Source organism: Strongylocentrotus purpuratus, unplaced genomic scaffold (assembly GCF_000002235.5).
Source record: "Strongylocentrotus purpuratus isolate Spur 01 unplaced genomic scaffold, Spur_5.0 spur5_scaffold_13, whole genome shotgun sequence".
NCBI classification, from domain to species: domain Eukaryota; kingdom Metazoa; phylum Echinodermata; class Echinoidea; order Camarodonta; family Strongylocentrotidae; genus Strongylocentrotus; species Strongylocentrotus purpuratus.
In genome coordinates, this window is record NW_022145598.1 from 17546519 (window position 1) to 17564120 (window position 17602).

Consider the following 17602-nt stretch of genomic DNA (forward strand, 5'->3'; position numbering starts at 1 on the left):
TCAATCTTACCCATATATTTTGTTTATGAAATTTTAAGTTAATATTTTGTAGTTGACACACCTGTATAATTGTTTCCCTTTCTATTACAATAACTCACTGTAATGGTGATTTTTCACATATTCCATGAGGATCCAAGCGATGTTTTACATTTCCAGAGCAGAAAAGAGATATTTTTGTTTGATAAATGTATGTACAAATGGATAGTCAGGCGGAAAATCAAAAAGAATAAATAATGTGTCATTATAGCGATGCAATGTTTTGGATGAGTCCTAGCTGACCTTTATCGGGGAAGCTTGACGGAGGCAGTGATGGTGGTGTGATATCAAAAAATATGGAGCGGTAGCTGACATCAGTCGTCAACTAGCTGCGCCTGTCGTCAGCAGGGGGTGGATCTAGCTTTTTGCCAAGGGGGTGGGGGGGAGTTGACCCCCCAAAAATATCAAAAAATCGCGCCGTTTTACTGTTTTCCTTTTTTTTTTTCCTTTTTCACTTGGCCGCCAAAGGGGGGGGGGGTGTAAAAAGCAGACCCCCCCCTAGATCTGCCCCTGTTCAGCATTAGCCACAAAACTATGTCCCAATTTGAAATAAATTATAGAGTCTCCTCCTGTCAGTTTTATAGCGATGTTTTACCTCATAAAGATTAGTTTCTTTGTCTTATTCACTCTCTACAGTCCCATCCTATCATTCCCAGGCTGTAAACAACTTTTCCGCTTGCACATAATGATGGGCATGGTTTTATTTGTCCTATGAATATTATACCCAATATTTGCATATTGAAAACTCTGTTTACTGCTAAGTGTTATATGTATATATGTTATTGTTCCAAATATACATGTATGTGTGTTTTTGTGGTATCAGCGCTCTGATCAGTATTCTGTAAAAGTGCTTAATAAGAATAATATTACCATTTATTAATTAATTCATATAAAAAGGGCCCTACAACTTAAACGGGGGAATACAAAAACTTCTTTTTTCCCTTTCTTTAATTTTGTTTCATGGGGTCCTCGAGACAGGAGGCCTTCAGCTCCAAAGCCCTCCCCGGATACGCTTGTGTATATCCACTATGATCTAAATCCTAATTTAATGTAACGGCTTTCTCGAACATCCACCATTGAATTATAATTGAGTTATCAGCAGAAAAGTATATCTATAATTCAATCAGCAATGATCAACCATACGTGTTCTGAAGAAAATAATATGACCTTGAGGTAAACTGCTTATATAGTTCACCTCATTAATATTTCAATAGGAATGAATATTAATAGTAGTAGATCAGTGGGCTGGTGTATAATTTCCAGATTTACGGATCGTACAAGCCTACCTTTTTCATGAAATGGCATGACATGTTATTCTACAGTTTTAACGTTATCAAAAACACCGAGTGTTACTAAAACGTTTATAAGGCCAAAAGGTAAAAACTGAAAAGAATCATCTTCAAAGTCTGTGTGTGTTCATTCTTTAAACTGTATAATAGTTGCAACTTGTCTGTGATAAAAACATTGTTATCTTTTACATGTGAAGTCAATTCAAATGGATTGTAAAATTGAAAATGATTTGTTGTATTATATTCTTTTTCATGTGATGTTAACTCCAATGAATTGTGAAATTTTGAACATGCGTAAATAAATAAATAATAAACTCTACAAATAAACGAACGAAGATAATTACATAAAAAATAACAACGATATATGAAGAAGAAAAAAGGGTTTTGGGGTGAATTCTTTTCACGGTATAATGTGTGTAAATGCCAACGTCGCAAAGCAAAATTGAATATGTCTCTCTTCGGTTTTACACTAAGCAAAAGTGAAAGAGGAAAACAATTCCATTATCATTATATTATGATTCAGCATCTGAATTGAATAAAGGAGCTTCCATTATAAAAGATAAAATTGAGTTCTGGTCATGCGATTGCATTGTGAAAGAAAAAGGTGTGGAATGGATCAGAAAACGTTGATCATGTAGCATGCAAGTATTGGTGTGTACTGCAAGGTTCTGGAGTCATCAAAATCATAACAAATCTGACCGAGTCTTGGTAAAGTAACAAGCACTGTACACAGAAAGATGTATATGGGACTACACAAATGGTGTCGGGGCTACTAACCTTGATTTCTCAGCCAGTATACATTTTCTACCAAAATTGTATGGCAAATGACATTTATTTGTACTCTTGAACATTCAGTGTTAATTTCGTTTGATTCTGTGAGAATTCATTTTCTTTTTCACCAGAACTCAAGTTTACCTTTAAGCTATCTTTTACTCCATATCACGCTACCCCTTAAAAGCAAAAACCATTAAGGCGTGTAGTTCGTGAGAGCATGCATACACTGCAAAAACAGTGGTGTTAAATTCAACACCATAGGTGTTAATATTAACACCATTCCGGTATCTATATCGGAAAACACCAGTTGGTGTTATTTAACACCAAGGTCTGGATTTGAATGATTCAATTCTACTCTTGGTGTTGCAATTCAATTCTATTTTTGGTGTTAATATAAAATCCTACACCATTTTCTGGTGTAACAATGAATCTGATTTCTGGTGTTATTTAACACCACCGCCTGGAATGAAATAATTTTAATTCTACTCTTGGTGTTGCACTTCAATTCTATTGTTGGTGTTATTTTACACCAATTCTAGAATTAAATAGTATAATTCTGCTCTTGGTGTTGCAATCCAATTCTATTTATGGTGTTAATATAAAATCCAGCACCATTCTTCGGTGTTGCAATAAATCCTATTTTTGGTGTTATATAACACTAAAGGTCTACTACTTTTCTACTCTTGGTATTGCAATTCAATGCTAGTCTCAGTGTTTAAAAAACTCAACACACCATTCTTTCAACACCAACAATTCATTCCAGCTCACTCCATCTTAACACATGCACAGAAAATATTCAAATACACACAAGAAGTGAAAAGAAACAATTTTTTTTCGTAAACAAAAACACATGGTGCTTGTTTAATCAATAAATTAAACAACTTGTTTTCATTCATGTTGAAATCAATGATGCTTAGCGTTTTTATCTTGTATGGTTCAACATTAAATCCTTTTGTCATGTATTCAAAATCTGTGACTCATTTGTCTGAATACAACAAAACACACTTTTTTAAATCATTCAAAATCTGTTATTATGAATCCACCCTTATAAGTAAAAAAAAAAGATGAAACAAGTAACTAAAAATCATTCAAAATCTGTTATTATGAATCCACCCTTATAAGTAAAAAAAAAAAAAGGATGAAACAAGTAACTAAAAATTTTCCAATATAAAAACTTTAAACAATGTCATAATTCCTTTCAAGGAATGAAAAATCAAAGTCGTTTCTAATAAATAGAAACTAAACAGGATGCAAAATGCATGTATAAATGAAGACAAAACAAAAAAAACAACAAACATTATGCTTCTACATCAGAGTGAATTATGTAGCTAATAAGAATTTTGACACATTTCACCTTGAATCCTAGTACATGCATGCTGAAGGAAAATATCACAGAATCTTTTTCATATGAAATATACAGAGTGCCCCCCCCAAAAAAAAACAACCTTGGAAACTGCTAGTATAATCTGCAGGCAGACTCTCGGCTTCGGTTTTTCGCAAGTTTCGTAGTGCATATTTCAGAGTCTGCAGTCAGAGACTACTTTCACTCATATCATGATCCCTTAAAGGGAGCATAACTGTATGTGTATATGTAGTCTCTAAATGCAGACTCTACATCGTGCACTATGCAAATTGCAAAACCGAAGCCAATGGTCTGTGCCCGCAGACTAATTATAGTATGACTTTAATTTCTTATGCTAGAACAATAGCAACACTAACAAATCTCATCCAGCAGTTTTGTTGAACAAGATTTTTTTACCACAGGCCTGCAACCATTGAGATTCAGGATGATTTAATTATTTCAGGGGATTTTTATCTCCTAGCTTCACTGCTTGTAAAGGGTTAAACAAATGTTTCAAAAACATTGAAAAAACACTATAAATTCTACATTCATTCTAATATAGGTGAACATTCTTTTACAGCTTTCTGTTTACAAACATATTCCATTTTACATCGTGCACTATGCAAATTGCAAAACCGAAGCCAATGGTCTGTGCTCGCAGACTAATTATAGTAAGGCTTTTTAATGTCTTATGCTAGGAAGCAGCCTTCAAGAACAATAGCAAAACTAACAAATCTTATCCAGCAGTTTTGTTTAACAAGATTTTTTTTTACCACAGGCCTGCAACCATTGAGATTCAGGATGATTTAATTATTTCAGGGGATTTTTATCTCCTTCACTGCTTGTAAAGGGTTAAACAAATGTTTCAAAAACATTAAAAAAACACTATAAATTCCACATTCATTCTAATATAGGTGAACATTCTTTTACAGCTTTCTGTTTACAAACATGTATTTCCCATTTTACTCCTGGGAGAAAAAATCAAAAAGTAAAATTATGCATTTCTATATCAACTAATTCGCTGCTCGTTTTTCCAACAGGATATAAACAACAACAACAAAAATCAGTCCATGCACTTCTAGTTCACTGGCTTTCATGCACAAACATCATAGAATTGTTTTTCTTGTAAGAAAAAAAAAGAAAATATACAACAGCTATTTGACTTCAATTTGGTTTCGAATTAACCAATTTAAAGATGTTAACAATTAAGAGTCCAAAATATTATTGATCAAAATTATTTTTAAAACCAATTGATACCACTAAGCAAAACCAGACATTAGCTTGAAAGCTTCAAATTACTTAAAAAGTACATGCCTTGGTGCTACATACTTCCTCGAGTCTGTCTTCGACAAAGTTGTCATCAAATCTAGTGGTTTGTAGTCAACAAGTTCCTTTTGATTCTTCACTACATGACAACGTGGAAAACTAAATTCTACTGCATAGGCATGATAGTGTGAATTGTAATACACTGTATCTAATTGGACAAGTACAAAAAATACAGTGCTATTGTGTACAATGATATGCTCTATTTGACCAAACAGAGGAAGCTCGCTAACATCATGGCAGACCAGAAGTGACAACTGATAATGTGTTCCATGTACTTTAACCCAGTTGGCATCAAATAATTCAGTAGAAAGATCCTCTACTTGGATTTGCTCTTGCACAATCTGTCCAATATTTTCATCTAAATCTGACAAAAGTAGTGAACTACCTGGCCCAACCTCCAGATATTCCAAAGGATGGTTTGACTGAAGATGGAACGTTAGTGCTGTCTGATGTTTTTTGGCAAGTGATTTACAAATGTTTTTGTAATTACGCACAGATTCTGCAACACGGCCAAAATAGTGATGTTTCGCTTCGTACCTCATACACCATACATGTATGAGTGGCCCAACTTCTCTCAAACACGTTGGATAATGCACCATAAAGTGGTGTTTTGGCAACAACCTTCTGTCAGGAAAGGTTTTCTGGAAATGTGTGTGATGTTCTTCAGTAAGAATAGACAATTGGGCTATCAAGCCTGCTGTCAATTGAGGAGCAAAAATAATGTCCATACAATCTAGTAATCTAAGTAGCAATTCCCAGTAGACATTTCCTTCTTCAATGTCTTGAGCAATTATGAATGGCAGATTTCGAATCAAGCACCATGCTTGCATAGCCTTCTGTCCAACATCATTCCTAGCTGACCTAAGTTTAATAAAGGATGGTTTGTTCTTGTTATCTGTACGGTTTAAGCAATGGCTGGCGACTCTCTGATTCAGTTCATCTTGGGACAAGAGGGGCGGTTGCCTTTCATATATGAAATACTCTAGAACAAGTTTCAGCTCATACTGAACTATGCCTTCCAAAAGATCATGCATTATATCTAGTGAAAAGTTTGCCAAGACATGAAAGTAAATACAATCATTCAATACAGTCTTTTGTTTCACTCCAAACACATGTGACTGGGTAGTTTGAGCTTCAGCTTCTTCTAAATGTTGCTCATAAGTCTGCCTGGTGCGCATATCCATTGAAACCTCTTTGAATTTGTTCTGTGCCTCTTCCTTACTTGTAACACATAATCGACAGTAATAATGAGCAGAAAAGCTCTCTACAAATCCCAGTAGGGAATTAGCACCAAGATTATCAGCACTTATTTGAGTAATGGTCCCCTTCTTCACAATTCCATTAGGGAGAGCAATGCCAACTGTTGACAGGATATTAATGTCTTTTACAATGTGCTTGAGAATAGCATTAAATCCATATTTCTTGGCATCTTCAGCATACCATAGAGCTATAAGATTGATATTGGAAAGATTGGAATTATACTTTGGTGGCAGATTTTTCAAAATGAAATATAAAGCACCTATCTTGTGAATTTTTGTTTTTGAACCAATGGGGTTCACAGTCTCGAAATCATCATAAAAACAGTGAATTTGGAGGGCATTCTCATCTTCATGGAAAAGAGGGGTTTTCTCAAATTGTGAACCATCACAATAATCTCTCATTACACCATCTGTGCTCTTATGGTCATGAGTAGCAAAATGCAATATATCTTTATTGCTTAAAAGCTGCTTCAAAGAATCTAAAATGGGAACGTAAACAAATGTATCTTCAATAGCAATCTGTTCATACTGCTTAGTTCTTTTATTGAGACGACTATCATATCGGATGCCTAACTTGATTTCTTGTGGTTCAACAAGTCCAATTGATTCACAATACTTTGTCCGCTTATATTCTGAATTCAAATTTTCAAAGGGCTTTTCAAGCATAGCAAAATGTGTTTGAATCTCCTTATAAGCCTCGGATTCTATAGGCAGCTTATGTTTTAAGAAAGCAGCTGTAACGGCTGCCGATGCACTTTTTACTACATCACCTACAATCGCACTGGTTGTTTCTACTACATCATTTACAACTTTTCCAGAGTTTGCACTATTTGCTGAAAATTTTGAAATTACATTTACACACTGCCTGTTCAAGGTATCTACAGATAAAATGTCATCTTCATATACATCCTGATCTTCAACAATCTCATCATTATTAATATTGTATTCTTGAAGACTTTCAAGACTTTCTTCAGGAAAGTCACTCACTTTATCATTTTCATTAGACTGCTCTTTATTATCTGGAAAATCGGTTTTAAGGTGAGTCTGCAAATGTCCCCGAAATCCTCGAAAAGTATGAAATGTTCTCGCACAAGCTCCCTGCCCACAGGTCAATACTTCTTTACCATCTTCAATAACTCCATGTTTCAATCTCAAATGTTGAACCAATTTGGGTATTGCAAACTGTTTGTGGCATTTGAAGCAAATCATGGTGCTAACAATTTCGATCTAATTTCACGTACTCTTGGTGTTTCCCGGGACACTCCGATATCGATTTCAAAAATGGCAGTCTGGACAAAAGTCCAGAACTGCCGCAGAGACAAGCAGTACTGCAGGCCAAAGACAAAGTGGGTCTTGAAGAGTAAATCTACTGCTGCTTCGACCGTGCGTGCCGAACATGGAATGGCCTTGTGATCCACAATGATCATGTAGTTGGTGATTCGGGCCTTGGAATTGCCAATTGCCAGAAGGAACGGTTGACTCTTGGTCTCTTTTGTGTTGTCGAGGAATGCTTGAATACTCCCTCCTGTCTGTGTTGAAAACAAATTATTTGTATAGAATGTAACTAGCACTCAACGCATTTCAATACTCAACGCATTTCAATGAACAACATATTTCGATCAACATTTTTAAAAGACAGCCTTACATGTAGTACTGGGGGAAATTGTGTTTTTACAAAAGGGTTATTGGACAATAATGTAGGACATAAAACCAAATCAAATTTACATCAAAGAAAAGAATTGGAATTGGTCCATCAAATGATATAACATCAAAATATCAGATGATATTTTTTGTAATGAAATACAATTTTTCTTACCCTGTAGAGGGGTAAAAATGCAAGTACTTTCAAAGCTTGTTTTATGTATATGATTAAAAAGGGTCTTTCTAATGTGGTCAAGACATTTCAACTTCCACAAAAGGAGTACGAAAAATAAAGATACTGCAATTTCTGCACTATTATTAACTTGCAGCAAATTTGTGGCATGAAATATTCCTTTTCATTTATTGATTCTCCATGTAGGGCTGTGAAAATCAAAGGCAACATGCCTGATATATCACACAAGTTGTTACTATGTTTTCATACACAACATGTTCCTAGTATTTGTTTGCAAATCTTGATGTCTACTGTTCTAGTTTATTTTACTCCGACCAATTTCAAGGCGGGTGAAGTTTTTGAATAGGCCTAAATTTCTCGAGCACCTTCTCTGTCCAAATCAGTCTAAGCCTCTTCATGTAAGAGATCATAAACCAATATAATTGTTCTCTTTGAACACACATCACGATGCTTTCTGAAACTTTTTTTTTAATGCAGCAAGAATGTGTTTTATGTGACAGGGTATTACCGGTACTTAATATTTACAGTTCTCTTTCGTAATGAAAAGCTAAATACCTTCTGAAATTGAATAACCCTCGAGAGAGCTGAAGAAATGGACACTTTTGCTGACGCAGCTTTGGACTTCCCTTGGCTTGCAGGAGGCAATAGGCACAAGAGGAGGAGGATAGCAGATGTGCTGGAATTCCATCCTGTGCATTACAAAATGAAAATGGTTATTATTAAACAGGCTTACATGTTGATCAAGGTGAAAAATAGAAGTTAAATGTACCAAAATAATTACAAACTGACCTGCTAAAATTTGAATCAAAATAGCCTGTAACAAGAAACTATTATAAGAAATAAGTATATAGTCGAGGACTTATCAATATTATAGCCAAAGCATGCAAGTGGCTGTTAATGCAGTTTAGGGGTACTAAACCAAAAATCCAATTGATGCCAGCTTGGCACCCTTGGAGAAATTTTACTGACACTTATAGCAACGCCTTCTTCTTCTTTCTTATGAGAATTTATACAAAGGGGGATGGGAAAAAAGAAATCAATAGGAAAATAATAAACGGGATATTTATGCATGGGAGAAGGCAACATTCATGGCAAAGCACCTAACCTAGATTGTTCTCTGTTGACACATATATAACAAACTCTTTAGTAGCATAAGTTCATGTTTTTTTTTTTACAATTTTTTTCTTGTTCTACTGAATTTAACATGCTTCTACCCAATTTGACATCCTTTTCATGATTAAATCACAAAAATTGCATCAATACTGGAATCAAATGTTGCAATTAACAATTTATCAAATATGTCCCCTATGGGCCACCATATTTTTCAAAGTTAACTAATGAAGAAAAACAAAAATATCATGATTTTCTGAATTCTAAAGCATTTATCTTCAAATAAAGACAGAGTAAACACAAGCAAGCTGCTAATATGTAAATGCAGGGTCCTGTGGGGTCGATTCAAGTTCATATTATAAGATAATAAGCCATGCATATCATATCTGAGGAAGAAAAATAACAAAGTGAACATATAAACATGATGCTTTGTTTCAAAACAGAAGCTCATTCTATTTCAAAAGTAATGATTGGCAATGTGATAATCCTTATAAAGATTCCACAATGGGCCATGCAACAAACTTTTTTCTTCATAATTATATAAATTTCTTCTTCATAATTATATAATTAATATAATAAAAGAATTATGGAGAGCATGTTCCAACTACAAATAACTTTGCCAAGTGGGCATGTAATGTAATTTTTTGTAATTCTCATTGCAACAAGAGTCCACATTATTTGAGATGCCCAATAACCCTACTGTATCCCAGCCTTCCAGATAAATATAATTTGTTGGAGGAGTTGACAAAAAAAAGGGGGGGGGGGGAATTGTTTTAATTGGGATGGGTCATTTTTTGTGATTTCAGCATACTTGTCCCTTAATATACATTTTTAATGAGACTGCAAGCTCTTTGGTGGAATTCTCAATGGTGGTTTAAGACCAAGGTCTAAACTTGGTTCAAAACCATGGATTGGATTAGATTTGCATGTATTCTAAAACTTGTCCAATGAACATGCTTGTGTGAAGCACATATATGCTCAAATTTAAACTAACCTATCAATGGTTTATCCATGGTCTCAAATAAACCACCATCAAGAATTCCACCCTTTATGACATCGGAGGGTGCATTCAAGGGAATGTGCAAAAATACCTTCTTTATTTTGATCAGAACTGTCATAAGATGACAGAAGCTCCATCACTGTCAAGTTTCCTTTCTGCTTCAGAAGTTGTCTTGCAAGTGTAACAACCTTGGGCTTCAACTCGGGCCATTTGGTCAGGAAACGCGAGTGATTTTCAGGAAAAAGTTTCCGAAAATCTACCTCAATCTGCAAGAATACATGTAAAAGGAAAACGGGGAAAAGAGAGAAAAAATAAACTATGCATAATTTTACAGTACAGATACCCCAGTTAGACTAAATCAGCAATATAATAAGGTACCGTCAAAGCTCAGACCCCCATATATACACACCCCAGATCCAGGAAAAGGGGATTCTTCAAATATTTATCTGAATAGCAACCACTAAGAAGTACTTTTGAAGGTCTCTCTACACAAAATCCATACATGAATGAAACTTGCTGGACCTTTGAAATAGATTAGATTTGCTAGATATCACTCATGTTGATGCTCACTGTCCAAAGGTACATGACAACCAGTAATGGTGATTGTTCACCAACAGACAGTCACATGCGGTAAATACAGATACAGATTGAAGGATAAAACTGGCAGAATCTTCGGACTGATATTTTCAAAATCTCAAACATATATAATAAAACAGAGAAATATGAATTTGATGCCTCAGTGCCAAGTAATAATTCTGATGCTTTAATTCCCATACACATAATTTTGTTGCCTTAGGCCTGAGAGGCTAAATCAAGAATTAGGAGTAAATTTTTTTGTAACACTTACCAAACCTGGAACAGTTTCAAAAGGAAACTGTTCCAAAATATCCGATGCGGAGCGTCCGTCCCTGACCATATGCTGTCTAACAGGAAAAGTGGATTTCATCTTTTCAACAACCAGGGTAGAATCACGTTCTAATGTTGGACAGTGTCGTAACCAGTTGAGGTCTTCATCATAGGTGCAGCCTGGAGCAGATTCTTGGTCACCTTCTCGGACCTTCCCAGGACCACCATCTCTGCTTGATGGCTTGGGTAATGGGTTGGATGTCTTCTCCTCTGTTGTGCGGTTAACATTTTTTATTCTAGCAGCCAGGAATCCCGTGTTACTTCTTGCATCAAAATAAGCTTCCTAAAGTGAAAGAACGAGATGAATCTTTGACCGCGTGGTTGAAAATGTATGTATAAGCTTTTTGTTGATAATATTAACCTTGAAATGATGCACAAAATGATGTGATGAGAAATTGTAGTTTTCAAAGAAATTTTAGCAAAGTAGCATTAGTGTCATATAATGCAAGCATCTTGACTTTGATACAAGGAAGCAGCCATCACTCTGCCCCACTTCAAGAAAAAAAGAGTTTTGAGTGGTTGTGAAGGAGAGTAGAATGGTATCATACATTTCTTATTGGATATTGTGCCAAAGATGGTGGAGTGTGACCTACACAAGATAAAATTAAAAAAAAAAAATTCTTCTCAGAATATAATTTAGAGAGATTTTGAGGGTATTTTTATCTTATCAGAGTATCATAAGTTTTCTTTTGATTAATGGAATGCAATACCTTCTTATCAGAGAGGACCATGCAGGGCCCATATTCAATTAAATACTTCAGTCAGAAAAATAAATATTTTTTCTTAGATTTTTGCTCGGATAAAATACTTTGCAGATTTTGGTATTCAATTCATAAATTTGGCTAAGTATTTTACTTTAAATTTAAGACACCTCTAGAGGAGACTTAAGCCAAAGCATTTACAAATTTAACTGGTAGATGAAGGCTTACATGTATGTGCGCAGTCACTCTCAGCTGCGGAGAATTATGAAGTAGCGCATTTTTGGTGCAATGTGTTGATTGCGCATCATTTGGTCACAAAATCGTGATGTCACAATGCCTCTCAATAAGTATTTTACTTAAATTTTGACTTACTAAAGTAAAATGCTAAGAACTGAATTGAATACAAAATAAGTAAATACCTTAGCCAAAATACTTAGTAAAAAAACTTACTTAGTCAAAGTATTTATTTGAATATGGGCCCAGATTATAATACTTACATGACCTGTGCTAGTAAACGGATCCTTGAGTCTTGGAAACAGATTCACTATCCCCATGGCATATTTGGTTTTCATAGCTGCTTTTGGATGTTTGCTGTGAAATAAGAAAGCACATCTCCTGTATGAGAATTACAGTCATATGGACTCATGACTGGCTCTATTAAAACAGAACTTAGTATGTTGATAACAAGTAGCATACCCCTAGTGGTCTCGTCTGCATCATATAATTTGCTATAGTTTAGTATTTTTTTATTACTTTAAAATCTCAAAATATCACATGGTTAGTTCATAATACATTTATAAAGTGAGGCCTCATGACGATGAGGCCGCTAACATCTACGGCATTAATCTATTTTAACGTAATGACCCAAAAATGTCACTCACAAGACTGGTAATACCTGATAACCATCATGTGCAAATCACATTTAAAACTAGATGAATCTTCGACCACGCACGGTCAAAATTTAAGCCTCTGCCATCATGCGATCAGAAAGATATTATTGCTTGTTCCATGCCATTGGAAATCCGAAACATTTTGGGTGATTTTACAAATTTTGGGCACTATGAACTTTGACCCCGTGAACCCAAAATCTTCTTCCTCCCATGCTAATACATAATTGAGCTAGGTTTGAAAGAAATTAGTTCAATTTGTCTGAAGTTATAGCAATATCGAGCTTTTTTCGGGTAATTTTTTACAATTTTTGTTTGGCCCTGTGACCTTTGCCCTTTGACCCCCTAAACCCCAAATCTAATCAGTTCATCCTCACATGTATATAAATACTTGTGTCAAGTTTGGTAAAAATCCGTCCAGTAGTTCTGAAGTTATCGTGGTAACAAGTTTCCGACGGACGGACGCACGGACGGACACACGGACGCACGGACGGAAGGACGGACGGACAACCCCGAAAACATAATGCCTCCGGCACCACCTGACGGTGGCGGAGGCATAAAAAATGAATATTTTGAAAAATGATTTTGAAGAGACAACAAATTCCTTTAAAGTTGACCATGTTACCTCAGTTTCTTTTCACATAATTGGTAGTACCTGATAATTATTATGTGCATTTACACAATCATAAAAGAAAATTTGCTGGCACTTACCCATAGTGTTCTTGCATGTGGGCTACCAAAAGGTTAATCATCTGCCGTCTAGTTTTATCTTGAAGTGCTCCAGTCAATTCATACTCTCGGAGAATGGCATCACCTCTGTGCCGCAAAATTTCTTGTACAAACTGCAAACAGGTAAATCATCCCATTAAGTCATAAATAAACATATTGAGTTTATAATGCACTTTCAGGCACTTTAATTCATACTGACCTTTCTAAGGGCACGAAATTTTATGAATGACTATGAATTTATATAGGTACATTATGATATTAAAATTGATATATGGCCAATAATCATAAATTCTAAATAATAATATATTTATTTATAGAGCTTGAAATAGTTTAAATATTGTTAAATACACACTCCCACAAACACCCCAAACACACATATGCACACACGCACATACACACACACGAGGGGACACATGAGGCTACAGGTAAATTTGTGTTTATTGTAATGCGAGTTCCTTCTACTTAATATAGACATGCAAGCCCAATGCCATGGGGAGACCGTCTAAAGTGCCCTGAACAGTGTTCATTACTTTCATATCCACAAACAATACAGCAGGAAACTATTCTATGTTTGGGATCATCATGAACACTACAATAAAGGTTATGTAACAATCGATGCATCTCATCTTCAACTTTTTAATTTTGATATTAGTCCTTTTCCTTGATACCCTCAGAGGTCTATATGGAACCAGATCATGAGATGTATTATTCGATGATTATTTACCTCATTTCTCTTTCCCATTTCTAAAACATTTCATAAAATTTGGCAATTCAATTTAAACCTCTAGACATAATATCATTTGTTTGAAATCATACCACCCATTGGAAGAAAATGAAACTGTAAAAGTTTATGGAAAACTTATGACAGATGACGAAGCAAAAAAGATGGCCAATATCTTACAGGAGTCGTCAGCTTAGATGTACCAAAAAAGAAATCAAATTAGTTGCCTAATGTTAACCTATACCATTACAAAAACCTTACTACAGGAAATATTAATTTACAATGTTAGTTCTAACTACACTAGATGTATTTTTTTTCTCCCAATATCATTTTCAATTTTAAATAATATGAAATCCGTATAGGTGATGAGTCCCTTATATTATGTTGATTATGATAGCTGAGATTGAAATGAAGCAAACAATTTTTTCTTAACCTTACCTCACAAGAGTTGTCAGTGATTGCACCTGATTCACTGAGGGCATTTAATCGTGGCCTCTTTCTACTGGAGCAAAAACTTGAATCAGATTCTGAGCTACTCAGGGAAGAGGAGCTGGTATCCACCTTGATAGTGTCTGCACTTGTGATGCTATGTACATCTGAACCTTTAATAAAGAAAAAAAGATATAAAGCCATGAGCACTGTTAAAAAACAATGAATACTGGCATCTTAAACTTTGGTAGAATTGAATACAGTTGGGCCTCCTTTATCCCCACACTTGGGATCAGCACTAACATGCATAAGGGAATCCTATATTCAAAACATGCAGTTGCCGAGTTTGAATGAATGCATGTTTCTGATCATGAAAAATTGAATTGAATGTGTAATAACAATGTTGGGAATAATGTATATAAGTAACCCAAATAGTTTGCGATATTACGAGTATGCTTGAAATCTTTGTTGGTTCCGCTAATTATTTGAGTAAAATAGGCAAATTCTCAAGTGATCTGGATAAAGGAGACTGGATAAGGGAGGTCCAACTGCATATAAATTTCTATTAGTCTAAAACCATCAGAAACCAGCTAAGTTATATTGGTCTGACACATTTGTTAATTTTATAATACTTGAGCATTTTTTAATGGACAATTTGTTAATTGATGCATTCATTCATGTCTAAGTGAATTATAATACTAGCATTTAGAAATGTTCAATTACTTTTCCATTGGACTGTTCCCAATGAAACCAATAGGTCTGTCCAATATAATCCAACAGAATTCTTTCATGATGGTTTTCTATAAGTATAAGACTAACAGAAAGAAATTGTTGGATTCCTATTATTGGATCAGCAAAAATTTTCTGATGGATTTCTAATGGACCAACAGAAGTATGTGTTGGATTTCTATTGGAGCAATATAACCTTTCTGCTGGTTTCTATGGGTCCTTTATTTCCCTTTCCCTATTGAAACCATTAAACTTATTGGTTTCTATGGGTCCAATAGCCCTCACCTCGTGCTATCACACAAAGCAAACAGAATCAAAATCAGATGAGAAATGGCATAGGAGTGGCCTTTTGTAGGATTTTGAAGCAAAAGGTCAAAGATCATACACAGACACGCACAGAAACACACAAGTATGGCGCCCGTTTCACAGTCCCCTCCTCAAATTTGTTCGGTGGGGTCACAATTTAAATTAAAGACATTTTTTTTTTAAATGCAAGTTTGCATTGTTAAAAAATTCAATTTGTAAGAATCTGTAATTTTTATAATCTTTAGACTTCGAATTTAGATCATTGACCGCCCACAAATCACGGCTCTTGTGGCAAGGTTACGTCATCAAAAAAGGGTAGGTTTTTTTTTCCTCCACCAAGTTTTGAGACCTGTGCCTGTAATTTGAACTGCACATTCATTTATTGCTTATGAAAAGCAAAATGTTAATTCCCTAGACTCTATACAGCATACAAGCCTACACTGTACCTGCTACCAGACGAACGCTGACTCATTTTAACATGCATGCACATACAATGATCAGTGGCGGATCCAGCAGGGGGCGCACCCGGCATGTGCCCCCTCTATATTTTGAGAATTACCTCGTGAACATACACATTACTAAGGTTAAATTGTGATCTGCGCCCCCTCTTTATTTTTAATATGCTCTTTGCACCCCTCTAACTCTATTTTAAAATCCTGAATCCGCTACTGATGATATCACATTTAGCAGGGATTTGCAATTTTGTATTATAATGCACTTTATCCAAAACTTACCAGACCATTCTTCATCTTCTTTTAGCACCATGAGGCTGACTGTGGGATTGCTGGTCACCACATCTCCTAGTACGTCATCGTCTATACCAAACCCTTCTTGTTCATCCACAAGTACGAGATCTTCCCCATCCCTTATGTGGAATTTTCTTCTGACTGTAGGAGAGATTAAATAAATGAGAATAAATATCACAGTGCACTTTTCAGTTTCTTACAGATTGATGGCTCAGTCATAATAAACGAATGCTGCAAAAACTGCTGCTACAAGCCCAACTGTGCTATAGTATACAAATAACGCACGTCCCAGAGTGCAATAGCGGTGAATGCAGTACGCGCGAGGTTTCTTTATATTGGTGCCGCTCTGTGCAACAAGCCGCTTGCGGCGAGTTGACAGTGCGAACCATCTGAAGAAACCGAGCGAACACTGCATTTACGTTTCGCACAACAGGGTCAAGTGCGTTATTTGTTTTATAAAATAGCGACACAAACAGCAACAAACAAAAGTTTAGATCTTAAGTATACGAGAGTTCGATCTAGATCTAGAGTTATGTTGGTTCTAGAAATAAAATGAGGGTCTAAGACCTTGCAGGCTTACCAAAAAGTCTACAGGATTCATTGTTTGATTAAAAATAAAATGCATAGGGTGTCTAGAGACGAGTCTACATCAGACAGCTGAAATTCCTGGCTTCATTATAAAATCCAAAAGTCAAAACGGGTCTAAATCCAAGGCAAAAGTAAAACAAAAATTTGCTTTCTAATAATACCCCGCTCTAGCTAGAGCTAACGCGTACGCTGCGCTGGGGATCATGGTGGATCTTGGAGCGTACAATATTAGCTACGCGTAGCCTATAGCCTACAATGCACTCGAGGGAGCGTACTAGTACTACGCGTACGCGCGCGCACTGGATCCCCATGGTCACGCGTACGCACCGTGCAATATAACTTTTTACTGCGCTTTTTCTGCACTCATTTCTGCAAAATCGTGCTTGCATCAAAAATTTGTCAATGCCATGTGACGCGTATTGACCAATCACGATGCTTAAAATACTAGGCTAGATCTAGAGCCATTTTATAATACACCCTAAAACTGTTAAATGGGACATCAAGCTCAACCGGGGGTGGAGTTTGGACTGTTGTGTGCGCTACAAATAGTCTAGATCTAGATCTAGATCTAGAGATTGAATTTCCATGTTTATTATTTTTGCATTTTTTTTATTACATGAATGGGGTAGATCTAGTCTAGATCTAACGTTAGATCTAGATCTAGATATCTAGGCCTAATGTCAATGCAGATCTAACGTTAGAACTCTAGATCTAACTGTTAGGCCTAGAAATCTAGAGTCTAGATCTAGTCTAGACTTCTAGATCTAGATCTAGATCTAGCCTAGACCTGATATTTTTGCAAAAACCCAGGATTAGGCCCTATAGACCTAGATCTATCATGAATGTTTGCCCTTTGGAGTATTTATCAATGATAATTTTTCAGAAATCCA

At 35.6% G+C, this 17602-nt stretch overlaps 1 protein-coding gene across 1 annotated transcript in view; it reads right to left on the reverse strand.

Annotated features, from left to right (window-relative positions):
- Positions 1-4401: 4401 nt before the first annotated feature.
- The window catches only part of LOC115923026, a 13856-nt gene continuing 655 nt past the window's right edge, over positions 4402-17602 (reverse strand). The window contains exons 2-9 of the mRNA XM_030983053.1: positions 16113-16265; positions 14353-14516; positions 13176-13306; positions 12075-12168; positions 10818-11159; positions 10062-10236; positions 8416-8549; positions 4402-7555 (exon numbers count right to left, since the gene is read on the reverse strand). Of these exons, the coding sequence (XP_030838913.1) occupies positions 7232-7555; positions 8416-8549; positions 10062-10236; positions 10818-11159; positions 12075-12168; positions 13176-13306; positions 14353-14516; positions 16113-16265 (1517 nt within the window). The 3' untranslated portion in view covers positions 4402-7231. The remainder of the gene's footprint in view (positions 7556-8415; positions 8550-10061; positions 10237-10817; positions 11160-12074; positions 12169-13175; positions 13307-14352; positions 14517-16112; positions 16266-17602) is intronic.